Source organism: Acinonyx jubatus, chromosome A1 (assembly GCF_027475565.1).
Source record: "Acinonyx jubatus isolate Ajub_Pintada_27869175 chromosome A1, VMU_Ajub_asm_v1.0, whole genome shotgun sequence".
Taxonomy (NCBI): Eukaryota; Metazoa; Chordata; class Mammalia; order Carnivora; family Felidae; genus Acinonyx; species Acinonyx jubatus.
The window spans coordinates 99,900,837-99,926,491 of NC_069380.1; the positions used below are offsets into that span (position 1 = coordinate 99,900,837).

The following is a 25,655-nucleotide window of genomic DNA, read 5'->3' on the forward strand; positions in this document are numbered from 1 at the left end:
AGTTGCTGTTAGTTTTTGACTAAGAACAATGAAGTCAAACGAAAATACTGACATTTCTATCCATTTTCTCCATCACCTACTGCCAAAACTATAATTAGGAAAGTTTGGGTCAGCCCAGAAAGACACGGAGCAAAGCATTTATTATAACAGCATCCCTGAGATAGGATGTTACGTAGCAGTAAATGGAAGAAAAGGACAGTTTGTGTCCTCTCGCTTGGGGAGACTGCCAAGGACCATTGCTAAGTTAAAAAGCAAGCGATGGTTGGGTGTGTAATGTGCGCCTTTTGTGTAGAAGGGAGGCACGTAAGACTGATGTGGTTTGAACTTGTACGTCGCCAGGCTGAAAGGCCTGTTAGCCTGGGCGCCCAAAGCAACGTGTGTGACTTGCTCACAGAGCGATTTGGGTTTCAAGGGAGTCTTCACTGTTTATTCATATCTTTTTTCTTCAACTTAAAAAAAATTTTTTTAATGTTTTTATTTTTGAGAGAGAGAGACAGAGCACAAGCGGGGGAAGGGCAGAGAGAGAGGGAGACACAGAATCTGAAGCAGGGTCCAGGCGCCAAGCTGTCAGCACAGAGCCCGATGCGGGGCTCGAACCCATGAACCGCAAGGTCATGACCTGAACTGAAGTTGGACGCTTAACTGACTGAGCCACGCAGGCCCCCCTTACACTTTTCAAATCAAACGCATGTATTACCTATTCAAAATACTGAATTATTAAAATACATTTATTTATTTCATGTTGAAAATTGTCTTAAATACTCTAAAAGAAATACCGTCATTACCGTATTGACAAAGGACACTCCAAGAACCCTCTGGTTACATTCTTCACTATCAAAGCTAGACAAAGGCATTCAAATATATTAGAATTGAGGGGTCATTAAATACTAGTTTAAATGACTTTAGAACCACGGGCTAAAATTCAAGGACAGTTAGGTCACGAAAATAAGGCCCTTACTGTATGTTAGACACCATACTATGTAATTTATAGTTATTATTTCAAATCCTTACAGAGGAAGTATTATTATCTCTACTTAAGAGATGAAAAAAGACTGATGCCCAGTGAGTTTAAATAACTGTAGGACACATGGCCAATAACTGCTAAAGCTGGGATTTGAACCCAGGTCTTTGGTCTCCAAACATAAGCGAGGCGAGTGAGTATCAGAGTGGAGAGGACTGTAAACCACGTGGGCGTGTGCATCCTGTAAGGACAGTTGCCTTAGCCCGTGCCCGCATCATGAGTAGAGTGCAGTGTGTCCCTCAGTGTCCCCACTCAGCCAGCTTTCCCTGTAGGATGACTTCTTTCCTGCTGGTATTTCAGTCATAATCTTGTGCTTAAAAGTGGTTAACCTCTTTCTCTTCTCAGAGCTCCATGGGGGAAACACCATGTCTCTTTTGCTGCCCGCTACGTTCCAGCTCAGAACCTGACGCACAAAAATATTTAATAAATATTGACGCTTGAACAACACAAGCGTGAGGGGTGCTGACATCCCCCACACAGCTGAAAACCCATGTATACCTTTTCACTCCCCAGAACTTAACTACTAATAGCCTACTGTTGACTGGAAGCCTTACCAATACCATAAACAGTTGATTAACACATATTTTGTTTGTTATATATATATTATATACCACAAAATTACAATAAAGTAAGCTAGAGAAAAGAAGATTTTAAAATCCTAAGAGAAGATTCACTTATTGTACTGTATTGAAAAAAAAAAAAATCCACATGTAGACCAAACCTGTGCGGTTCCAAGGTCAACCGTACTTGCTAGAGGGATGACTTATTTTCAGAGGCGGACCCTGTAGTAATGACAAGATGACATTGGTGTGGTTATCTTTTGGGAACTACATAATGGAATAATTCTTTCTAGGGCATGGCTTTGCCTAATGAGGAATGCAGCCTTGAGGCCAGAGTGGATTGAGAGCTTGTAGGTTCAGGGCTGAAAGATAACAATTGAGTCTATAAATAGTGAACCATCACTTTCCTACCATAGGAGTCACAGCTATAAAGGCAGAAGATTAGGAACTTGTCCAAGGTTCACCTTGACAATGGGAAACCTAAATGAAAAAATCCAGTAGAACAAAGTTGCCGTAGAACATTAATCCTGCCATTGTGATGTTCAGGATTTGAGGTATTCTGCCTTATATCTGAGCGCCTTGAGACTGTCTTCTGGCTGCTCCATTTGTGTCCACCCCATTTCTAGTCTTTTTTATTTTCATTTTCACTTTTGAAATTCTTTTCCTTTTAATTTCAGGATCACATTATAAGATGTGGGGAGAGGTTCAAAATTAGGGCCATCCCCACGGCTCCTCAAGGCTCAGCCTGCAGGCAGACCGGCTTTGAGGAGTAAGTGGGAGAGGGAAAGGAAGGAGGAAGGGCTGTAGGTAGCTGGTGGCTTTGGTGATGATGGAGACAGAGTGTGGGATCCTGACCCTCTCCCTCTTCAATCGGTTTTTGGTGTAAGTAGGAGGAAAGGCTGCTAGCAGGTACGTCGGGGAACTGCTTTGTAGACAATCCATTCTGTTCTCTCCCCATCCCTTTCCTAGCACTCACTTGAAGAACCTTCTCGGTACTCCAGGTGCTTCCCACACTGCATGAATAGGCTACAGATACATTTGCTAAATATGCACACCCACGACACCTTCTCCCAGTGATGCTCTGGGAAGAGCCAGGCCCTTCCTTTTTACGCATCAGAGTCCTGTGTCAGCCTCATCGTTACGCAGTTTTGACTGGAACCCAAAGTGGCCCATTGTAACAGGTAATCCCGATCACTGATAGAATGCATTGGTTTATACTCATTAACCCTAAGTGGGCATTGTAGATTATGGCCCATCTTTATGGAGATCCCTGTTATCAGATACTGTCAGCATGGAGGGTTAATCTGAGGACTTCGCTGTTCTCCCCCACAGTGTCCTTTATAGGACAGCTCAATTCAGTCTCACGTTCACAATTCTCCCCTCTCAGCGGTATTATCTCTCACTGGTGGTTCTGGTGTTCTCTTTGCCACTCTAAGTGGGCTACTGCTGACTTCACCCTTGGTCCAGCATTGATAGAGCCCTGTGGGTGCCTTCTGCCTTTGCCTTTCTTCTGAGACTAGCCTTTATAGGACCTTCCTTCTTCCACTCTCTTCTCCCCACTCCCCCACCACTACTTTTTCTTGATTTGTTTCCTCTGCAGACACCTGCAGACTGCTCAGTTGCACTGCCTTCATTACCCTGCATTACCCTTCATTACCTCGCTTTCCTTCTTTAGACTGGGGCCCACAGACCTATGGTGGTTTGCTCTCTCCTGGTAACCAGCAACCTTCTCTTCGTCTTACATGCGTGAGAAAGGGAGAAAAGGTCTTAGTGACTTCATTTCTAAAATGTCAAGTATCCACTTTGTTTGCAAACTTTTAGAGTCCCATTTTAAACTTGTTGTATGACTGAGTCCATTTTTATTATTATTTTTTAAAGTTTATTTATTTTGAGAGAGAGAGAGAGAACGCACGCATGGGGGAGGGGCAGAAAGAGGGAGAGAGAAAATCTCAAGCAGGCTCTCTGCTGTCAACATGGAGCCCCACACAGGGCTCGATCCCACGAATCATGAGATCATGACTTGAGCCGATACCTAGAGTCAGACACTTAACCAACTGAGCCACCCAGGTGCTCCGACTGAGTCCATTTTTAAACTGACGTGGTGTAATTATAAAATGCTTACATGAAAACGTTAAGAAACGTAAAATTTTTGATGTGGGACAGAACTTTGGGGAAGACTTCAGCACATTCCTACTTGGTTTGCCCCATCCTCTCAGAACTTGGCAGAACCCATTATTTCCCAGTCAGAAGGATTGTTGTGCACATCTCATCAAGGCAGCTCCTGCTTACAGTCATTGAGTGGCTTCTCCCTGCTCCCTTGGGAAAGGCCCAAGGGTCCTCAGGCCCAGCGTGACCTGGCCCCTGCCTACCTACTCTCCATCCTTCCTCCCCAAGAGCTGCAGTCCTCCCATTTCCTCAAGTGCATCTGCTACTTTTGTTAAACTAGCCTTCCTCTCAGCCTCAAACCACCCCCACCTTGCTCTCAAGTCTTTATCACTTCCTTAGAGACTGAGCCCTAACTGGCTGTCCTGTTTGACACTCTCTTGGCGGTCTGTCCCTCAGAGCACTTGTCATACCATGCATTGTGTTGTTAGTTCACTGTATCCTTACCATCCAGTGTATGTGGCCACATAGAAGTGACCATACGGGGCACCTGAGTGGCTCAGTTGGTTAAGCATCCAACTTTGGTTCAGGTCATGATCTCATAGCTCTTGAGTTCAAGCCCCATGTTGGGCTCTGTGCTGACAGCTCAGAGCCTGGAGCCTGCTTCGGATTCTGTCTCCCTTTCTGCCCCTGCCCCGCTCATGCTCTCTCTCTCCCTCTGTCTCTCAAAAATAAATAAAACATGAAAAATAATTTTTAAAAAAAGAAGCGATCCATACATTTTTACTGAATAAACAAATCAACTGGAGTCATAAGTGAGAGTAAATAATTTATCTAAGATGGCATGACTACTTACTACCAGAATTGAGATAAAACTCACAGCCCTTGGCACGGCCTGGTTTTTGTTTCTTAAATTTTTTTTTTTTCAACGTTTATTTATTTTTGGGATAGAGAGAGACAGAGCATGAACGGGGGAGGGGCAGAGAGAGAGGGAGACACAGAATCTGAAACAGGCTCCAGGCTCTGAGCCATCAGCCCAGAGCCTGACGCGGGCCTCGAACTCACGGACCGCGAGATCGTGACCTGGCTGAAGTCGGACGCTTAACCGACTGCGCCACCCAGGCGCCCCTGGTTTTTGTTTCTTTACTAGTAGTCTCTGTCCATGCACGTGACTTGTTCATTCTGATTGCCTGAGGAAGATGTGCTGCTGACATTGTTTCCAGGGGTACCTCGATATCTGTGTTCTGTTTCTAGCTCCTCTGTGGGGATGGTTCCTTCTGGTACATTCCTTGTGCCCCCTTGTAGCGTTTCATCACCGGAGCCCTGCTTTGTGGTTTTGGTCTTTTAAGGTCAGAAGTTGAATGTTTACCTACTTTTCTTAATTCTGTCAAGTGACTGTTTCAGGTTTTGTGTTTGTAATTCTTGGTGCTTTTATATTTTAGAAGCTTTGACTCTGAGTCCCAATCTTGGTGTTTCCTTGTAAAATGCTTTTGTTTCGAATGGTAGATCTGGGGCCTTTGGCTTTATCCATCTCAAATTCTGTGGTAGCTATTTCTTTGCCCTTATTGACTCACTTTAAAGAAAGAGCCTGTTTATTTAACAGTGGCGTGGCGTCTGTTTTCCCATAGTACAATCTCTGACCCGAAACTAGGTTGAATTGTAATCCCTCCTTACATAAGCTGCCTGGACTGCCTGGAAACTGTCAGTTCAGCCTTCTCTGGTGGGTGATTTGGGATGTGGGCTCGTTATGCTTGCATGGCAAACTCTAAGTCATGATTCTTTTTCTCCGCTCTAGACTGTACAGAAAATTTACTGGCTGGCCTTAATTTTGTTATTGGGATCGACAAAACTTCACCACAGTCCCTTTTCATTTGCTCTACAAATACTTAAAGACTGCTCCCCTGGGGTAAACATCTCTCCTTGCTCTACACATGCCACAGGGATAGACCTCTGGTCTTGCTCTGGCTTCTCCATGGAAAAGACGATCTCATGTGACAATGACATGATGAAAAATGTGGCCTCCAGACCGAGCCTGGTAATCCTGTAGAAGAGTGATTCAGTATGGCCCTGGTATGCAGGTCTTCAACTTCATTATGGAATTAAAGGAAGAAGCGTGCTGTTTGCTTGCTTGCTTGTGTCTGTTTTTAATTTTTTCCCCCTGGCTTCATACTTGCTTGTCCGACCTTTGTGAAGGAGGATTTGAAGAAACCACGCTAGGGTGGTTTTACATTTGCAGCTAATGGTGGTAGTAGTAATGCTCATCATCCCTTTCTAGGCCTCGGGGTAAGGACCCTATCCAAAATCCATTAGCACAGATTCTAGAAATCATGAAGGTGAGTTCTTTGCATATCATGTAAATTAATCTAAGAGTTAGTTAGAATGGTTACTCTAGTTTTATTGAGTTCAAGGTAAATCATTTAGCACAATTTTGAATGGTGCTGACAGACCAAACCATTAAGAGCAATGATGATTTTTCTGGAGCGTGTAGACAGCGTAGGGACAAGGGCACCTATGGCACTATTTGATAATTCATTTTGCAAAAAAGGCTGCTCATGACCATAACTGTTGCGTGGTTATGACGCTTTTGAAAAGGCATTTATTTTTCTGATCCTTAGTCTTTTTAGCTGTAAAATGATAACATTCGCCTGTACCTTGTGCCTCTCATTGGTTAGTAAATAATATCACCCTACTGAGATGAGTGAGGATGATTAACTGATTGATCCATGACCGTGAGTGTTTCATAGGCGTTTTGGCTTGCGTATAGTGGTTCCATTCACAGAATCTATTGTTTGCCCAAGACCAGTGTTAAGTGACCACGTAATGCATGTACCACCATTTGCCGAGAGATGGAAAGCCAAACTGTGTCCTTGGATGCCTACCAGAGAAGTTGTAGACCCTGTTTACAGCTATTTCCTAGGACATTTTGGAAATCTAATTTGGTTTATCTCATTGGGCTAGCACTTTTGTGTGCTGCTTGATATTAATTCTATCTTTCTTCTTGACTAAATTTTAAGCCTTGGAAGTTCTGTCCTGTGTGTATTACTGAGCTTAGCAGACATTAGGAATTTAATAAATATTTTGTAGCCTTTAGAGCCGAAAGGGTACTTGTTGGCCATCTAGTTTAACATTCTCACATAGTTACAGATGGAGGGAAAGAGGAAATCCGGGGAGTTAGGTGGTTTACCAGAGTCACAGAGTCCTAGACACAGAGCAGAAAGACATTTCTGAAATGTCGTTTCCTCCTCTTTAGAACGTACAGCATTGCCTTTGAACAAAGTTTAAATGAAGATTAAAACTTGTGTTTTACGAAAGCACACTTTATGTACTATTTTAAATAGGTCTCTCCCCATACAAATTCAAGTGTGTGTGTGTGTCTAATCTGTAGAAAAATTTATTTTATACTCTGGGTGCAGTTCCAACTTTTTGCCACTTATTAAGACTTCAGAGATACAAACCAGTAGCTCAGTAATTGCTTTCTTGAATCTGCCTTTAATAATTACATTTAGTAAAGCTGTATCGAAAATTAGAAAGGCAGAGACTAATGGAAAACTAGATTTTTCACTGAATTAGAAAGCAAGACAATCCATATATTGACAACACTTCAAGTTGAAACAGATCAGGAAAACTGTTTTGGACTGTTTGTGCAGAGAGGCAAACCCAGGCCTGATGGCCACTGGCATCCGCATTTTATGGAAGCAGAGAAACTCCAAGAGATCTCATGTAAATCGGCATGTTGCAAGGAGAGAGTCCAGGCCTGATTTAGGAACAAGTCATTTGAATCTTTTAAAGCCTCGAATTTCTCCTTGGTACTAACAAAGAAGTAAAAAATGAACAATTGCGTTAATGAAGTGAGAATACCTTCAAATTAAAAACTGTACTCACTTGGGGGTCCTGTCTTGCAGTCAGAAAGAAACCCGACCAGGAAGATGGTGGACGGGCTTCACGTGGCTTACTTCTGTGGCATTTGGTGTCAGGTTTTGACTGTGTGGCCGGAAAAATTAGTCATTTTAGTTTGATTGCGTTTTGAGAAAGCATATGAAAGAAACGCCAGCAGTGTATCAACTCAGAGTTGCTTAGGTCCTGGGAAAATAATAAAAACTGACCTCCAATGACGTTAAGTAAAAGTGCAGAACAGAAATACTACCTCCTCTCCCCCTGTCAGGTGGACAGTATGTTTTTGCACACTCTCCAGGACCAAGGCCAAGGAGGCTCTCATGCTGTCTCCCCTCCTGGCACCAGACCCGCTACATAGTGCACAGGCATCAAGTCAGTGAGCCGGGCTCACACTATGGAGGCACAAGGTTATTACAGCTTTAGAACAATGCCTTTAAAAGGGCTTGATGTGGTGGGTCACATTATCGTGGATTTCCTGGGTGAGTCCCTTTAACAGCAAACGGTCGGCCACATCCTTTCTGAGAGCCTCTGCTTGCTCACAACCTGTGGCACTGGGATGTGTCCCTGTAAGGTAAGAGGAAATGTCCAGAGACTAGAGAACTCAGGTGAATAGTCACATTCAGACGATAGCACCTGCTCTCAGGCCAAGGAAGAGAGAGGGGTGAGCATTTTGACAAAGGAAGCTGGTGGGATGAGAAGGCATGTGGTCTATCTTTTTGAAAACCACAGACCGACCTGGAGCTTATATAGAGCCCTCTGATTTCACAGCCAGAAACCGCACACGAGGTAGAGGAGGAATAAGAGAGGAGCAGGGTCGCCTGTTTCGAGAACTGAATTTGCTGTTCGGTAAAAGAGAGGTAGCAGAAGGCAATCCCCTGAACAGAATCTGATCCGGAAGGCAGTGATTTTGAACAGTAAGGTAAGCGTGCCTGGTCAGTTGCGAATGAGTTAACGTTTGTTTTCCCTCTTCATTGTGTGAAGCATAGCCCAGAAATGTGCATACCGCACAGTCTGTACCTGAGAGCAGACTTCGAGAAAACCACTTGCGATCGAGAAGTACACAGTTGTCATGCACAAGTCAAACATGAGCTGTCCCGGCTGATGAACAGACAATAGAGATGAGAAATGATTTTCCTGTCTATATGGCTGCTAGATGTCAAAGAGGGACTTGGAACCCAAGATGCCTGAGTTACAACTTTTTTTTTTTTCGTTTTGAACGTTTTCACTCAAAATTTTAGAAAATACTATGAGATACACATCTTCGATGAGGAAAAATTGGAGGAAGAAACCCTGAAAAGTGAAGAAGAGAAAAACCTTATCTGTTCCTTTAGAACATTTTGGTATTTTTTTCCGTCCCATCTTTCTTTGTACTTAGTACCTACAAATATACACTGTTATGGTATTATTTACTTAATTTTTAAAGTATTTATTTACTTTAAATAATCTGTACACCCAGTGTGGGGCTCAAACTTATGACCCCCAGTTCAAGAGTCACATGCTCTTCTGACTGAACCAGCCAGGTGCCCTGATCATGTATTTACTTAAATGCAAAACAGTGTACTCTTTCTGTAGCCTCTGCTTATGTTTAAAAATTTTAGGGGCACCTGGATGGCTCAGTTGGTTGAGCCTCTGAGTCTGGGTTTCGGCTCGGGTCATGATCTCACGGTTTATGAGATTAGCCCCCCCCCCACCTTTGTAAAGGGGTAACTTTGGGAGAGCCATGGCGAGGAGTAATGGACATATAGGGAGTGAATATTTGCTTTTCCAAATGAAACTCATGTACTAGTTTCGGTTGGAGTTTCCCTACTTGTGCACCTTTTTTTTTTTTTTTTTCCTGGTCTAGGAAGAGACTTTGTTAGAAAGTTGCCTTTAAATCTGTGTGTTGTGCCCTGTGGGGAATGCATGCCATGAGGTTCATGGTTGCACTGGCTCTGTGCGTACAAAAACACTATGGAGAGAGGAAAAATCTGTTCATGTCCAGGCAATGGGGGTGGTTTAATTATGAATGCCTAATACATGAAGCCTTAGGCTTGTGGAAAAGCTTTATCCTTGTTACCCTTGGGAACAGTGTGAGAGTCTTGAGAGGTAGGCTTTGTTAGGTTAGTCCAGGCTCTAGGGAACGGGGGATTTGGGTTCTGCATTTTCAGTTTCTCTATAGAGACCACATATGTCATATTACGAAGGGAAAATGACCCATACCGACAACAAAACACCTGCAAAATGATTACATTTTTGCAAGTCAACACCTTTTCCTCAACTCATTGTTCCTGCTTTAAAGGAGTGAAACAAATTAAGTGATTATGATATATCATGTAACTAGGAGAATCTCTTTGTTTAGGGTAAAGAAATCAATATGAGAAGCTCTTGGAATAGCCTCCCCCCGCCCCCGCCTCCTCCTTAGCACCTCCTTATATATGGGCTTAGAAATGCTGATTCTACAGAAGAATGACAGTGATACATGCTGAGGCCGGCCTCGTTAGGCTCCAAACTTCTGCCCCCATATCTGCGTGTCTGCCACTAGCATCCTATAGGCTTAGGAAGGATGGCAATTGGTTAAATACAGCAATTCAGTTGTGCATTTTTCATTACACATTAGATAGACTTCGTTTTTAAACACTCGTGTATCTGTGCATTTTAAAAAGTAGGTTAACTGAAATTTAAGATAAACGAGAAACTTAAAGGAAAAGATAAACAAGAAATAGAAGCTATTACTAAGTTAAATGCTGTGATACAGTTTCCAAGTCTGGAATTCTGTCTTCCCAGTGGGGCCCACTCTGACCATTCTATTTAACACGGCAACTTCCTGGGGAGCCTGGCAGCTCATTTGGTTAAGTGTCCAACTCTTGATTTTGGCTCAGGTCATGATCTTATGGTTTGTGAGTTTGAGCTCCACGTCGGGTTCTGTCATGGCTGTGGAGTCTGCTTGGGATTCTCTCTCTCTCTCTCTCTCTCTCTCTCTCTCTCTCTCTCTCTCTCCCTTGTTCTCCCTCTGCTCCTCCCCCACTCGAGCGCTTGAACACATGCTCTCACTCTCTGTCTCAAAATAAGTAAACCTAGAAATAAAATTGGAACTTTCCTGCAGCACTCCCAATGCCTTTTACCTAATTCTGCTGGCCTCACCCATACCAGATAATCACTGTCTAAAACACACTGTATAATTTAGTTATTGTTTTGTAAATCTGTGGTTACCCATCTCCCCTGGTAGAATGTATGTTTCATGAGGGCAGAACTCCTTGTCACTTCACTTCACTGATACCTTGAGTTCAGACCCCTTGAACAGGGCTTAACATGCTAAGTCCTTAATAAATACTTGGATAAAGTGATTGATGTCCTCATCATCATTGTCTTTACAGTGGGACAGTTTTATTTATTTATTTATTTATTTAAGTTTATTTTTTGAGAGAGACGGACACAGCACCAGTGGAGGAGGGGTGGAGAGAAAGGGAGGGAGAGGATCCCAAGCAGGCTGCATGCTGCCAACCCAGAGCCCAATGCAGGGCTCAAACCCACGAAGCTGCGGACCATGACCTGAGCCGAAACCAAGAGTTGGATGCTTAATCAACTAAGCCACGTAGGTGCCCCTATTTATTTTTAAAATATTTATTTATTTTTGAGAGAGAGAGAGAGAGAGAGAGAGGTAGAGGGAGGGAGATTGTGAGGGGAGGAGGGGCAAAAAGAGAAGGAGACAGAATCCCAAGATGACCTGAGCCAGTCAAGAGTCAGATACTTAAGTGATTGAGCCACCCAGGCACCCCTACAGTGTGACGGTTTAAATTTTTTTAAATCTTTATATATGAGAGAGAGAGAGACAGAGCACAAGCAGGGGAGGGGCAGAGAGAGATGGAGAGAAAATCCCAAACAGGCCCTAGGCTCTGAGCTACCAGCACAGAGTCTGATGCGGTGCTCGAACTCATGAACTGTGATATCATGACCTGAGCCAAAGTCTCACACTTAACCGACTGAGCCACTCAGACACTCCTACAGTGTGATAGTTTTAAACCAGGCTTCTATTGGGACAGTAAAAAACGTGATAAACATTTTTTTCTTGGGAAGAATTGAAATTCTGAGTTTAGAAAGAAGGCTGAGAATTCCACAATCTTAAAGAGCTTACGTCTTGTAGGTCTTATAGGTCCATTCTGTATGAACAGATCCCCTCTAACCCCTTTCTGTGGAACAGAAGCTTCTTTCTCCTCAACAGGAATAACAGAATACCTCTTTAGGATTCTCAGTTGTAGAGTTGACACAATGGTCTGCAGCCTTTCATGGGTTTAGATATTGTCCCTCCCCACCTGCTCTCTGCCCATGCTTCAAAGCTGAGCAGTAGAGCTTTGAAGCTGACATGTATATTGCAGATTGCCTATAGTCAAACAGCCTTTACTTTCTGGGGTCCAGTAAAGACTCCAAGTTCAACATTGAGAGAACACAGGACAATCTTGGATCTCACCTTCTTGGTGCCTATAGAAATATAAGCCCAGGTCATTAGGAATGAGACCAGTAATTCTCAGCCATTCAAACTTACTCTTTTTAAAAAAAATTTTTTTTAATGTTTATCCTTTTTTGAGACAGAGAGAGACAGAGCATGAATGGGGGAGGGTCAGAGAGAGGGAGACACAGAATCCGAAACGGGCTCCAGGCTCTCAGCTGTCAGCACAGAGCCCGACGTGGGGCTCGAACTCACGGACCGCGAGATCATGACCTGAGCCGAAGTCGGCCGCCTAACCGACTGAGCCACCCAGGCGCCCCTCAAACTTACTGTTTACACCTTTTTTGGTTAAGAAAAAATCTATCTGTCTACACATGTATGTATATGTATATAGGTGTATGTATATCTACATAGAGAATGCTTTAACGTTTTTGATCTTCTGAATTGTGTAGATTTTTGTAGTGAGAATATGTTTTTTAAGAAATGAGTGTAGTGCATTATGGTGCTTCAGTGTGTTAGAGAAATCAAGACAATGTATAGCCTCAGATTTCATTTAGGCTTGTAAGAGACATAGTGATATTCAGGAAGATACTAGAACGTATGGAGTACCAACCGTATGCCAGGCTGGGTGCTAAGTGTTTCATATACCTTGTCTTATTTACTTACTCCATCACCAGCCCCAAGCAGTAGGTATTATCTTCCCTATTTTACATATGAGGAAATTAAGGCTTCGAGTGGATAAGCAATGGCTACAACGAAACACCACCAGCAAATGGCAGATCTGGATGTCATTTGTATCTGACTCCAGACTGGTGCTCTATCTACCATATTGTGTATAGCTTCTACAGAATAGTACTGATTATTAAGAAGACTCGTAGTTTCTTTAAAAAGTAAAATACAAACTAGAAAAGACTACTGGTTTCTTTTTTTTAAGTTTATTTATTTATTTTGAGAGAGAAAGTGTGAGTGGAGGAGGGGCAGAGGAAGAGTGGGAGAGAGAATCCCAAGCCAGCTGTGTACTCCTGGTGCAGAGCCCACTGTGGGGCTCAGGCTCATGAACCTTGAGATCGTGACCTGAGCCAAAATCAAGAGTCAGACGTTCAACTGACTGAGCAACCAGGTGCCCTGACTCCTAGTTTGTTTTTACTAAAGGGGCTGCATTTCAAAACTATTTTCATAGCTTCCGGGTTCTCGTGAACAGTGTTCTTTTGACCAAGAGCAACACATTTTCTATAAGAAGCCATCTTATCTTGCACAGTCTACCTCTGTCATGTCTAACTTACTGATTGTTTTCCTTACAAAAATAACTCATCTTACCCTTTTGCTGTAAGACTGCTGTGCTGGCCTAGGGTGTAGTCATGTTCTCTGCAGCATGTTGTCCCGCCATTAATTACTTGCTCACTCTTTCTGTCCCTCTTTCCTTCCTCGTTTATTTTGTGGATTCAACCTGTTCTATTGCCAGATGCCATTTAAGGCAGCGGACCAATAACAGTGAACAAAATAGATGACGTGTCTGCCCTTAGAGAATTTGTAATTTAGTGGGGAAACAGACAGTAAAACAACCAGCATTGTGTGTGTGTGTGTGTGTGTGTGTGTGTGTGTGTGTGTGTGTGTCTGGGGACAGAGAATGGTGGCGAGAGTCTCTGATTTAGATGGAGTAGTTAGATAACACCTCTCAGAGAAGGTGACCATGTACAGCATTTGAACAAAATGAGGGAAACGCTTTTAAGTAGAAGAAGCATGTCAAACCCTAGAGTTGGGAATGTGCTCCATCCATTTGATAGTCAACAAGGACACTGGCGTAGCTGGACCAGGGTGAGGAAGACGGGTGTGCTAGAGAAATGGAGGAGGGGAGGGATGGGTTCTGGAGCTGGAGGGTGTAGGGCCCGGTAGTGCGGGTTAAGGACTTGAATTCTGTTCTGGGAGTGATGGAAATCCACTGGAAAGATTTAAGCAGGGCAGTGGTATGATCTGATAGAGGGTTGCCAAGGGCCACTTTGGCTGCTCTGAAACACACATTGTTTCAGGGCAAGAGTAGAGCAGAGAGACCAGTTGGGAGGTCGGCAGGTGAGATCTGAGGCCTGGAAGGAGAAAGACACTTTAGATTTGCACAGGACCCAAAGGTTGGCAAAGAGGCTGGCTCATGACTTGGATGACTTGTGACACTTTTCACAAAAGTCTCAATATCCTCGTACACTGGGTTCAAGTGGACACTGTTTTATTGAACAGGTCGTTTCTTTAAAAAAATTTTTTTTTTAATGTTTATTTTTGAGAGACAAAGACAGAGTGTGAGCATGGAAGGGGCAAAGAGAGAGGGAGACAGAATCCAAATGCTCTCGGCTCTGAGCCATCAGCACAGAGCCCGATGCGGGGCTTCAACTCACGAACCATGAGATCATGACCTGAGCCAAAGTTGAAGGCTTAACCAACTGAGCCACCACCCAGGCTGCCCTGAACAGGTCATTTCTAAAGTCTGACCTCCAATCTGAAAACCACTTGTTCAAGAGCTCTTGGGGAAGACCTGGAAATTTTGTTTGACCTCAACAGTATCATGAATCAGCAGTGAGACAGGGCTTCCAAAACCATACAGGTAGATACAGATCGCAGCTCTGGAATCTTTAACGCAGATTGAGCGAAGTCAGGATTCCTCTGGGACTTAGATGCCAGTCAAGTCTCTTCTGGAGCACATGATTCCCATTGGGTATTGACAGAGGTGGCTGCAGAGACCCACCATGTGTATGCACTGCAGGGTGAAGAAGTTCTGGTGATGGAGAGAAAAGTACTTCTCACTCCTAGAGATGAACAGATATGGTCAGTAAGTTACTTTTGTTATGCCCAGAATTCGTGATCCCCAAAGACCACTAGGGAGCCGAGTCCGATGCAAAAGCAAAGAGCCTTTATTCGAGCTAGCTCGAGCTCAATCCCCTACCTGCACCGACGCAGCGGTGAGATACCAGGGAAAGAGAGCGAGTTTCAAAAGGACAAAGGTTTTATTGGGGCCTGGGGGCAGTTGGTGAGGTAATGGCTATGGCCTCAGCTGATTGGCTGGGGAAGGGTCCTGGGAAAGGGTCGAGTCCTGTTAGGCAGGTGAAGGGGGGGTTACTCAAGGGGAGGAGGTGTGGTCAAGGTGAAGGACACAGAACAAGATGGAGTCGGCTGGCGTAGGCCCGCCCTTTCATTCCCCCCTTGTCATGTAGCTTAGGGACCCAATCATGGGACCGGCTGCATTTATGGTGACAAGGGGAACAGAGTTTGGAGGTTTACGCAAAGTTCTGGGGAACCAAGTGTCCCTGGGGTGGCTCTGGGACGTCTGATTAAGTATTGTCCCCGAGCTGGTGTCTATGATCTGCCAGGTGATGTTTTGGGGGGCGTGGGGACTCCCGGCAGCATGAGCAATGGCAAGCAGAGTTAACAGAGTTACCAATATTAGGTAGGTCAAATGCGCTGTAGCTTGAGCTTGAGCGGGTTGTGTTGGTCCAGAATGATGGCCCATCACATGACAACGTCATTCCGGATCGAGGAGGGGTCCGCTGGCTGAGCGTGGGTGTGATGGACCCAGGTCGCGATGCCTTCTACCTTGAGAGCGGTGGGGGTTGTCAACACCACGATGTAGGGTCCCTTCCAGCGCGGCTCGAGAGTCTCTCAGTGGTGCCTCTTGACGTAGACCCAGTCTCCTGGCCTGTACTGATGAGGTGTCGGGATCGGGCCAGCCTCGTAGATGGCACGGAGGCGCGGCCAAATGTCCTCGTGCGCCCTCTGGAGCCCGCTCAAGGAAAGAAAAAGTTCTTGATCTTTAAACTCAGCAATAAGTTCAGCTCGAAGGCTGGGAATAACAGGGGGTGGCCTGCCAAACATGATCTCGTAGGGAGTAAAACCCAGAGTGTAAGGAGTGTTTCTAACCCGGTAAAGGGCGTACGGTAGGAGAGTCACCCGGTCCCCGCCAGTCTCCATGGTTAATTTGGTAAGGGTCTCTTTTAGGGTTCTATTCATTCTTTCTACCTGTCCTGAGCTCTGGGGCCTATAAGCACAATGTAATTTCCAGTTTGCCCCCACCGCCTTGGCTACTGCCTGTGTTACCTGCGAGATAAAAGCTGGTCCATTGTCTGATCCTACCATGGCAGGAAAACCATACCTGAGTAAGATGTCTTCTAGTAGCTTCTTAGCCACCGTCTGAGCCGTTTCATGCTTGGTTGGGTAGGCCTCCACCCAGCCAGAGAAGGTGTCTGTAAATACCAGGTCCTCGTGTAGAGCCTCGTCAAAGATGGTGGGTGAATTTTTGAATCCCTGAGGTAGCCGTGTCCAGGTGAGTTGCCCACTGGAGCCCTCCTCCGGATCATGCCACTCGAAGACGAACAAGGGTTGGCTCTGGGGTGCCAGCAGCAGACTGAAGAAGGCGTCCTTTAAATCTAGTACAGTATACCAGACCCTGGAGGGCGCCAAGGAGCTCAAGAGAGTATATGGGTTGGGAACAGTTGGGTGTATGTCCACGACCCTCTTATTTACTTCCCGGAGGTCTTGTACCGGTCGGTAGTCATTTGTGTGAGGCTTTTTGACCGGCAGTAAGGGGGTGTTCCAGGCAGACTGGCAAGGAACTAGTACCCCTAGGCTTCGTAGTCTCCGGATGTGTGGCTGGATCCCCTTCCAGGCCTCCTGAGACATGGGGTATTGTTTGATCCTTACCGGACTCTCTCCTGGCTTGAGCTCTACCAGGACTGGGGTCCTGTGAGCGGCTAGTCCCATCCCCCCTGTCTCTGCCCAAACTGAGGGGAATTCTCGTAGCCATCTGTCTATATTATCCTCTCTTGGGAGCGCCTCCTGGTGGAGGAGGTATTCATCCTCCAGTTTCATGGTCAGGACCTGGATGGGGTGGCCCTTGCCATCGGTGACCTGAGGCCCCCCTTGTCTGAAAGTTATCTGAGCTCCAATCTTGGTCAGTAAGTCCCGTCCTAACAGTGGGTAGGGGCATTCTGGTATTACCATAAAGGAGTGGGATACCCGGCCCGTTCCCAAATCTACTGTTCTTCAGGTAGTCCATGAATACTGGCTCATACCAGTTGCCCCTTGTACCCAGGACTTCTTGCTGGCTAGTTTTCCTTGTGGGGTGCGGAGGACCGAATGTTGTGCTCCGGTGTCGACAAGGAAGTCAATAGGGGTCCCCTCCACTTTAAGAGTTACCCTGGGTTCGGGGAGAGGGTCCGAACCCTGGCTCCCCTAATCACTTAGTTCATCCAGCTCTAGGACTTTTACTCGGTCAGTCTTGCTTCCCTTCCCGCTGGCTCTTTTTGGACAATCTCGGGCCTAATGCCCTATCTCCTTGCAGTATGCGCACTGATCCTTCTGCAGCCTCTGCTTCCCCCCCTTGGTGCTTTTACCTTTTCTTGTGTCGTCTGCCAGCTGCCGGAGACGGCGGTCTCGTTCCTCGGGGAAGTCAGCAGTGGTAGCTAGTAGTATTCTGGCCAGGCCTCGAGTCTGCTTACTGCTGGCAGCCGCCATGGCGCGAGCCTGCTTGTCCTCAGGAGGCTCCCGGTTATTATCTACCTTTTCGGCTACCACCAGTAAGTCCTGCAGACTTTTTTCTCCTAGTCTATCTATTTTCTGTAATTTTCTCCTAATGTCTATGGCCGATTGGTTTACAAAGGCCATGAGAACAGCTGCCTTGCTTTCCGGAGCCTCTGGATCCATGGGGGTATAGGTATGGAATGCCTCCATGATCCGTTCTAAAAAGGCAGCCGGAGATTCATCTTTTCCCTGTTGTACATTTCCTACCTTGGCCAAATTGGTTGGCTTTCTAGCAGCCATTCGGAGACCCCCCATTAGAGTCTGGCGGTAGACCCGGAGCCTCTCCTTACCTTCTGCCGTGTTGATATCCCACTGGGGCCGAGTTAAGGGGAAGGAGGCATCTATCTGAGCCTGGTTGGTGGTGGGATTCCCGTCTGCGCCTGGAACTAGTTTTCGGGCCCCACTGAGGATTCTTTCTCTTTCTTCAGTCGTGAACAGGACCTGCAAAAGCTGCTGGCAATCATCCCACGTGGGCTGATGGGTAAAAAGAACAGAGTCTAATAAATCAATAAGCCCTGCCGGTTTCTCGGAAAACTTAGGATTCTGAGCTTTCCAATTGTAGAGGTCACTAGTGGCGAAAGGCCAATAGTGATGGGGCTGATTCCCCTCCGCGTCTGGGGGTCCGGTGGCTCGCAGGGGCAGAATAGTGGAGTCGGCAGTGGAGGCGGATTGCCCCCTCTGAGCCCTTTGTCTGGTAAAGGGCGGGCTTCCCCCTGGAACGTTTCCGCCTCCCGCTCTCGGAACAGCGTCTGCCTCCCCCCGAGGGGGAGGATGGTGTTCTTCCGGCATCCTAGAGGGGTTATACGGGGGAGGAAAAATTAATTCTTCTTCAGTACCCCCCTGTAGGACAGGGTAGAGGGGTGCTGAAGGCTGGGTAAGACTTTTCCTCTTCTCTGTCTCCTGCAAAGCAAGAATGGGTTTTGGCTCCGGAGGGAGCAGGGTTAGGAAGGGCTTAAGCCAAGAGGGTGGGTCTTCTACAAGGTCCTGCCAAGTGACAATGTAAGGGAGCTGATCAAGATTGCCCACCTTAGGCCGAGAGATGATACTCCTGACTCGGTGGATGGTAGGGAGGTCGAAGGTCCCCTCGGGTGGCCATCCGACATTGAAAGTTGGCCACTCGCTAGAACAAAAAAACTGCAACCGACCCTTTCGGACTTCCACACTGAGGTTGTTAGCTCTTCCCCTCACATCCTTAAAGTGATCAATCATAATACTTAGAGGAGTAGTCTGAGTCTGTCCCATAACGTCCGTCCAGCAAGTCCACAGAACAAAACAGAGAAACACAAAAACAGACAAACAGAGGGCCCCTAGAAAGTCTTCCAACTCCATGGAAGCAAAACTGCAAGCTAGCTTAGACCTTTGAGGGGATTCCATGTCCCTCCAAAACCGATGAGGGGATTCCACGTCCCTCCAAAACCGATGAGGGGATTCCACGTCCCTCCAAAGACGACGGCCTCACGCCGACCAGCGGGAGCGACCCGCCTCGTCTCAGACCTTTGAGGGGATTCCACGTCCCTCCAGAAGGGAGAATCGGAACGTCTTCCGAAACTCCCGGCCCGTGGTCCTCCAGTGCGTCCACTTAGACCGCGTCGGGCACTACCAGAATTCCAGAAATGAGCTCACACAGAAAAGACAGAACAAACAGACACTAACCGTGGCCAGTCAGGCTCTCCGGTTCGGGGTTCCCTCAGGGTCTTGGGGATCCCGGGCCAAGCCCCCAAATGTTATGCCCAGAATTCGTGATCCCCAAAGACCACTAGGGAGCCGAGTCCGATGCAAAAGCAAAGAGCCTTTATTCGAGCTAGCTCGAGCTCAATCCCCTACCTGCACCCGACGCAGCGGTGAGATACCAGGGAAAGAGAGCGAGTTTCAAAAGGACAAAGGTTTTATTGGGGCCTGGGGGCAGTTGGTGAGGTAATGGCTATGGCCTCAGCCGATTGGCTGGGGAAGGGTCCTGGGAAAGGGTCGAGTCCTGTTAGGCAGGTGAGGGGGGGGTTACTCAAGGGGAGGAGGTGTGGTCAAGGTGAAGGACACAGAACAAGATGGAGTCGGCTGGCGTAGGCCCGCCCTTTCACTTTCATGCGGGGTCATCTTTTCCCCTCTTAGTCCACCAAGACGTCTACCCTCCTTTATGCTGATAAAAACAGTTGTAGCCATGACTCAGTGTTGATAATGACTTTAGTAGGTAATACTCTTGTTTGGGTTCTTGCTCAATACCAGACAGGGGGGCAAATTATTCACATTGATAATCACATTTAATCCCAGCAATAGATCTGTTTGAAAGGTACCGTTGGCCCAAATCATGGAGTGTTAGGACAGCTCAGAGGAGAGCAGCAGGAAACACAGGATTCAAACCCAGGTAGTTTGATTGAAGAGCTAGAACTCTGACCCGCTGTGTTGTACTGCAAATCTGATGGGTGAAATAATTTCACACTTGTAATTTATGCAGATTATGGGATAAATAGGTTTTTTTTTATGAGTTGGAATACTTTATACTTATTCTATGAGAAAATCCGTGCTGAGTCTTAGAGTACTTCAACTATGAATTCTGGAGGTCAGTTCCATTCACTAAGTGGAGAAATGCCTCTCTTTCCTGAGTCCTGAATTCAACATTTTAGAAGAAACAATGACAATCTGTATTTTATCCAAAAGGTGGTCAGTACTGCAAAACCTGAACACCAAGTCATCTGGTGTTTGAGAGAAGTTTAATTTGGAAGGGGAAGGCTTTTAAAACTCAGCAAAGGCTTCCGACTGCCTCAGTGGTAAAACCATACACCCCAATGTGAGCATCTCTTCCTAGACGGTCAGATCCGGACTATCCTTCGTGTTGTTCAGGCCCCAAACCTCCCCATTATATTTGGTTCCTCTTTCTTCTCCCTTTGAGAAAATTTAAAAAAAATGTTTATTTAATTTTGGGGGGGAGGGGCAGAGAAGGGGAAGAGGGAGGAGCGAGAGAGAGAGAGAGAGAGAGAGAGAGAGAGGGAGAGCACGAGAGCAAGAGAGCCTCCCAAGCAGGCTCCACACTGTTAGTGCAGAGCCCGATGTGGGGCTCAAACTCATGAACTGCGTGAGGTAATGACCTGGACTGAAATCAAGAGTCTGATGCTCAACTGAGCCACTCAGGCACCCTGGTTCCTCTTTTTTTAAACAGACTCCACTTTTCGTTGTCAGTCTGTGCTTTTCTTTCTGCTTCCGTTCACGTCTTGGTGCCACCATTCAGACCTCTTTTACCAACTCTTTTCCCTCCTGATCACTGCAGGCACATAACATGTCAAATATCTCCATGGACCCCTCTGCCCACCCCCAGTATTGTCACTTCCTTCAGGCCTATGGTAAAGGGACTAATGGTCCAAGAATGTCTATACCCTAATCCCCAGACCCACGAATATGTCACCTTATGTGTCGAAAGGACTTCATACTTGTGATTAAGGTTAAGGACCTTGAGTCATCGAGGCTATTTTGTATTTTCACCAGTATAATCACCTGAGTCCTTAAAAGTGGAAGAGAATGCAGGAAAGCAGGTAAGAGACGTGTCACATGAGAAGGACTGCTTGGCTGGTTTTGAAGATGGAGAAAGCAGGCCATAAGCCAAAGATCACAGGCAGCCTCTAGAAGGTGGGAGCCGTGTACTAGGCTGACAGCCAGTGAGGAAAAGGGGACCACCATTCTACAAGTGCAAGGAAACGGGGACCCCAGTGCTACAGCTGCCTGGAAATGGGGACCACAGTCTTAGACCCACAAGGAGACGGAAACCTTTTCTCCCAGTGAACCATCGAAGGGAACACCGCCCCACCAGTACCTTGATTTTAGCCCCATGAACGTGAGGCAGAGAAGGCCGCCAGCCACACTGCCCTCCTCGCCCACAGAGCTGTGAGAGAAGAAATGGCACTTTGTGTTTGTGCAGTACGAGTAGAAAACTAATACAAGGTCTCTGCTCAGATATGACTTTCTTGGTCAGACCATTGCTGACCATCCTATATCACAGCCATACCCGCCCCCATCGAGGCCCTCTCTGTCCTCATTATCCTGATTTCTTTGGCCTCTGTAGCACTTATCAGCTAATATGCATTTACTTGTGTGATTGTCTTTGTCTCCCTTCCATTCAAATGTAAATAAGCTTTTGATCTTCCTCTCGTTCACAGTTTTTTTTCCAGAGAGTAGAACTAAGCCCTATGCACTAGGTAATTGTTCTTGTTGAGCCTTTGAGTTTACTGTTAGTCTGCTTTCCAGCCTCTTAAAGAGGTGCTAGGCTTCCAGGATGAGGGCCCTAGACTCAGCTTCTGCCTCGTCTCACCTGCTGCCTTGGGACCTTTGCACAAGGTCTGCCTAGTGCTTGCCCTTCCTCTTTGCCTACCTTTACCGTAGGTCTTTTCGGAAACATCAGCTGTTGAAAGAAACCTTCCCTGACTCCAGAGAGCAAATCTTGTCTTCCCTTATGTACATGGTTTTTTTGTTTTTTTTTTTTAAATAAGCATTTTAGAGATGTCTGGGTAGTACAATTGGTTAACTGTCCAACTTCGGCTCAGGTCATGATTCACGGCTCATGAGTTCGAGTCCCACACTGAGCTCTCTGCTCTCAGCTCAGAGCCTGAGCCTGCGTCAGATTCTGTGTCTTCTCTCTCTTCCCCTCCCCTGCTCTCTCTTGCTGTCTCTCTCTCTCTCTCTCTCTCTCTGTCTCTCTCAAAAATGAATAAACATTTTTAAAAATTGAACATTAAAAAATTAAAAATAAAATAAAAGTAAGCATTTTTATATTGAGGATAGCTCACATAGGTTTTTATACTTTTCTTTTATAGTTTGTATCATACCTCATAATTATATATTGTTTTGACTACTTTCTTAATTTCACTCTTTCTTCTATGTAGGCACCACAAAGGCTAGAATGATGGGTTTGGCTCACCACTGTTTCTGTAGTTAATGGATTGTGGGCTTTGGAACTCAGACTGTCTGAGTTTATAAATCCATTCCTGGTTCTGTGTCTTTAAGCTCTGGGCCTCTTTGTGGCTTGGTTTCCTCACATATGGGGGTGGGAATAATACTGGTACCTGCTTACCTCATAGGGTTTTGTGTGGATTAAACCAGTTAATAAATGAAAGTGCCTGGAACACTGCAGAATACATAGGAAGCACTCAAAAAATGGTAGGGTCGCCTGGCTGGCTCAGTCTGTAGAGCATGCAACTCTTAATCTCAGGGTCATGAGTTCAAGCCCGCATGGGGAGTGGAGCCTATTTAAAAATAAATAAATAGGGACAATTTAAAAAAGGTTAGCTGCTGCCGCCTTTGTTCTTAATACAGAGCATAGCGAAGGGCTTGGCACGTAGAGATGCACAGTAAATATCTGGGGAAATTCATTAAATGAATTTTGTAAGAGCTTGATGTTCGTGTTAAAAAATTGAATAATAATCATTTATTACATTTACCCCAGTAGGACTTAAGAAGGCAGAAAGTAGATTAAATTTGTCTTCTCATTGTAAAAATAATATATGCATGCTATCGAGAAAAATGCAGATTGCAGGGAAAATCATGATAATTTGTAATTCAACCACTCTGGCATCATTTTGATTTCCTTTGTCATTTGTTCTGCAGATTTGAGAGTCAGCAGCTTTGTATGGATAAAATATTTTCTCCTGCTTTTCCAACTAGTATATATTGCAAATGCTTTCTTACAACATTGTGGTAGGTTCTTTTTGGTGATGATTTTCTCCTTAGAAAAAGTCCAGTTTGTTTGGGGCATATAATACATATTATATGACGTCAATAGGAATACATGTGGCGAAACTTAGAGAGTGTGACTGCACTTTAAGTAATATGATTATGCTGGGGTGCCTGGGTGGCTCAGTCGTTTAAGTGTCCGACTTCAGCACAGGTCATGATCTCGCAGTCTGTGAGTTCAAGCCCTGCGTCGGGCTCTGTGCTGACAGCTCAGAGCCTGGAGCCTGCTTCGGATTCTTTGGCTCCCTCTCTCTCTGCTCTTTCCCTACTCACACTCTATCTGTCTGTCTGCCTCTCTCAAAAGTAAATAAACATTTTAAAAAAGTAATAATATTGTACCACGTAGATAGTCTGTTTAAGGGGAAGGTATGGAAGACAGCGATGCCTAAAATTCTGGAAGGCACTGGAATGGAGGCTGGATGGAGGCTAGGATGGGACTCCTTGGCCTCGAGGGCCTCCCTTGGAAGCATAAGCCCTAGGGTAGGTGAGCCTGCTCTGTGTAGTTGGTGCCCGGGTGAGGGAGGATTTAGGAAGGCGTTGGATGTCATTGGCTTGGGAAAGCTGTGGAGAACAGGATGGGTTGATGGTTTGGAGGCAGATCGAAGAGTTGCTTTTTGCAGAAGCCATGAGCTTGTGATGAGGCGAGGCAGTTTACAGATGAGTAATTTGGGAGAAGAATGATAGATTCTTTTTGTTCTGCTCTATGACAAGCTCTTTCAGGCACAGATCTCTTCCCCAAGCAGCCCGTGAGGAAGCCTGGCCTACGTGCTCCTGGAAACCATCGTGTGCTTCCTGCTGGACACTTTGTTGCCCACTTCATAATTAGCAATTGCCTGTTCCATTTCAGAGCATCTTACAGAGCACCAAGACGTTTATTAGCCAACAAACGAATATAATTCGACATCATTTTGTCATTCCTGTTTTATTAACGGAGATACTATGGCTCCAGGGTGTTTAGAGATTGGCACAAGTTAGCAAGTAGTGCAGATAAAAGGTATCTGTTTTCATTCCTGCAAAGCAGGTTACAAAAGAGAACAAATAAAGCTCATAAAGCATCTGTCTTTCAGGATGCTCCATTGTTTACCACCATATTTGATGCATTGCCACAACAATTCAGGTAAGCAAAGGACCAGCACTATTTCCTTTTTACAGAGTCTAAGTCAAAATTATATGCCGTTGAAACTAATGAAAAACTATGTTAGCCAATCAACATGTAATGACGTGATGTATTTGAGTGCACTTTCCCCTCACCCTGAATTGACTGATTGGATTTACGGCATACAGATACAGCTTAAGAGGAAAAGAAAAATGAAGACTTCCTAATCAAATAATCAGGGAGCTGCAGCTAAAATTAGTCAGTACTAGGGTTTACACTGAAAACCTGTCATTCTAGGGGTGCCTGGCTGGCTCAGTCTGTGGAACGTGCAGCTCTTGATCTCAGGGTTGTGAGTTCAAGCCCCACGTTGGGTGTAGAGATTGCTTAAAAATAAATTCTTTGAAAACCTGTAATTCTATAAACACTGGCAAACTGAAGAAAAACCTTCCCTTTACAACCAGAGAGATTTAAAACTAAAACATTTAGCAGAGACTTTGTCATTATTAGGATATCTGAAAGTAATGTTTATACACAGAAAAACTTTCAATACTATATGAACGTGTAAAAGGAAAAACGAAATGTGTCTAATACCTTCCAGAACCATAAGTTAGTTGAAAGGTTGCTGATTTGTTTTAAGCACCCAGACTCTGAATAATACATTCAAAGCTCTATTTCTTGATGTCTGAATCTTAGACAATCTCTAGTGTCCCTCCACTTTGAAATAGGAACTGAGTTCACCCACCCCTGTCGTACCTCCCCTCCATACTCAGTTTCTACTATGTGTATGATTTTAATCTCATTATTAAAAAATCAGTATCATGACTTATATTTATTAAACATAATAAACGTTACTTGATCCATTTTCTTCATCCACCAATTTTTAGCAGTATCCTTTGATTACCAATGATATAAGATGAAAATAATTTTCGACCCTATTTGGTTTCCTTCCCCATTCACCTCTTATTTTCTGCTGGTTATGCCATTACTTTTTATACTGACAAAAAGTATTTATAGTCCGTTCTGTAAAAAGAATTGTGTTGTATAGATTGATTCTAAAAACTGAGCACAAGAGTTGATGGTCCTGATATTATAATTATATATGTGTGTGTACATATATTTGTTTATATTTTCACTTTGTAATCAAGTGTTTGGAACTGTGGAGGATGAAATATTGTCGTATAAATTATGAAATCTGTACTGCTCACTGGAGAGTGTTCTAAACATTATTTCAAATAGCCACTCTTTTCTTTATCTCATGCGTATCACGTTTATTTTGCTTTATGTTTA

At 45.1% G+C, this 25,655-nt stretch overlaps 2 protein-coding genes across 5 annotated transcripts in view; one reads left to right on the top strand and one right to left on the bottom strand.

Moving 5' to 3' along the window:
• The window catches only part of SNX24 (sorting nexin 24), a 180,241-nt gene that overhangs the window by 55,185 nt on the left and 99,401 nt on the right, over positions 1-25,655 (top strand). The window lies entirely within an intron of this gene.
• On the bottom strand, positions 15,619-18,573 carry LOC128314985 (uncharacterized). Its single transcript, XM_053220283.1, is given in 1 exon segment — positions 15,619-18,573. A coding segment is annotated over 1 exon segment (2,706 nt). The 5' UTR covers positions 18,350-18,573; the 3' UTR covers positions 15,619-15,643.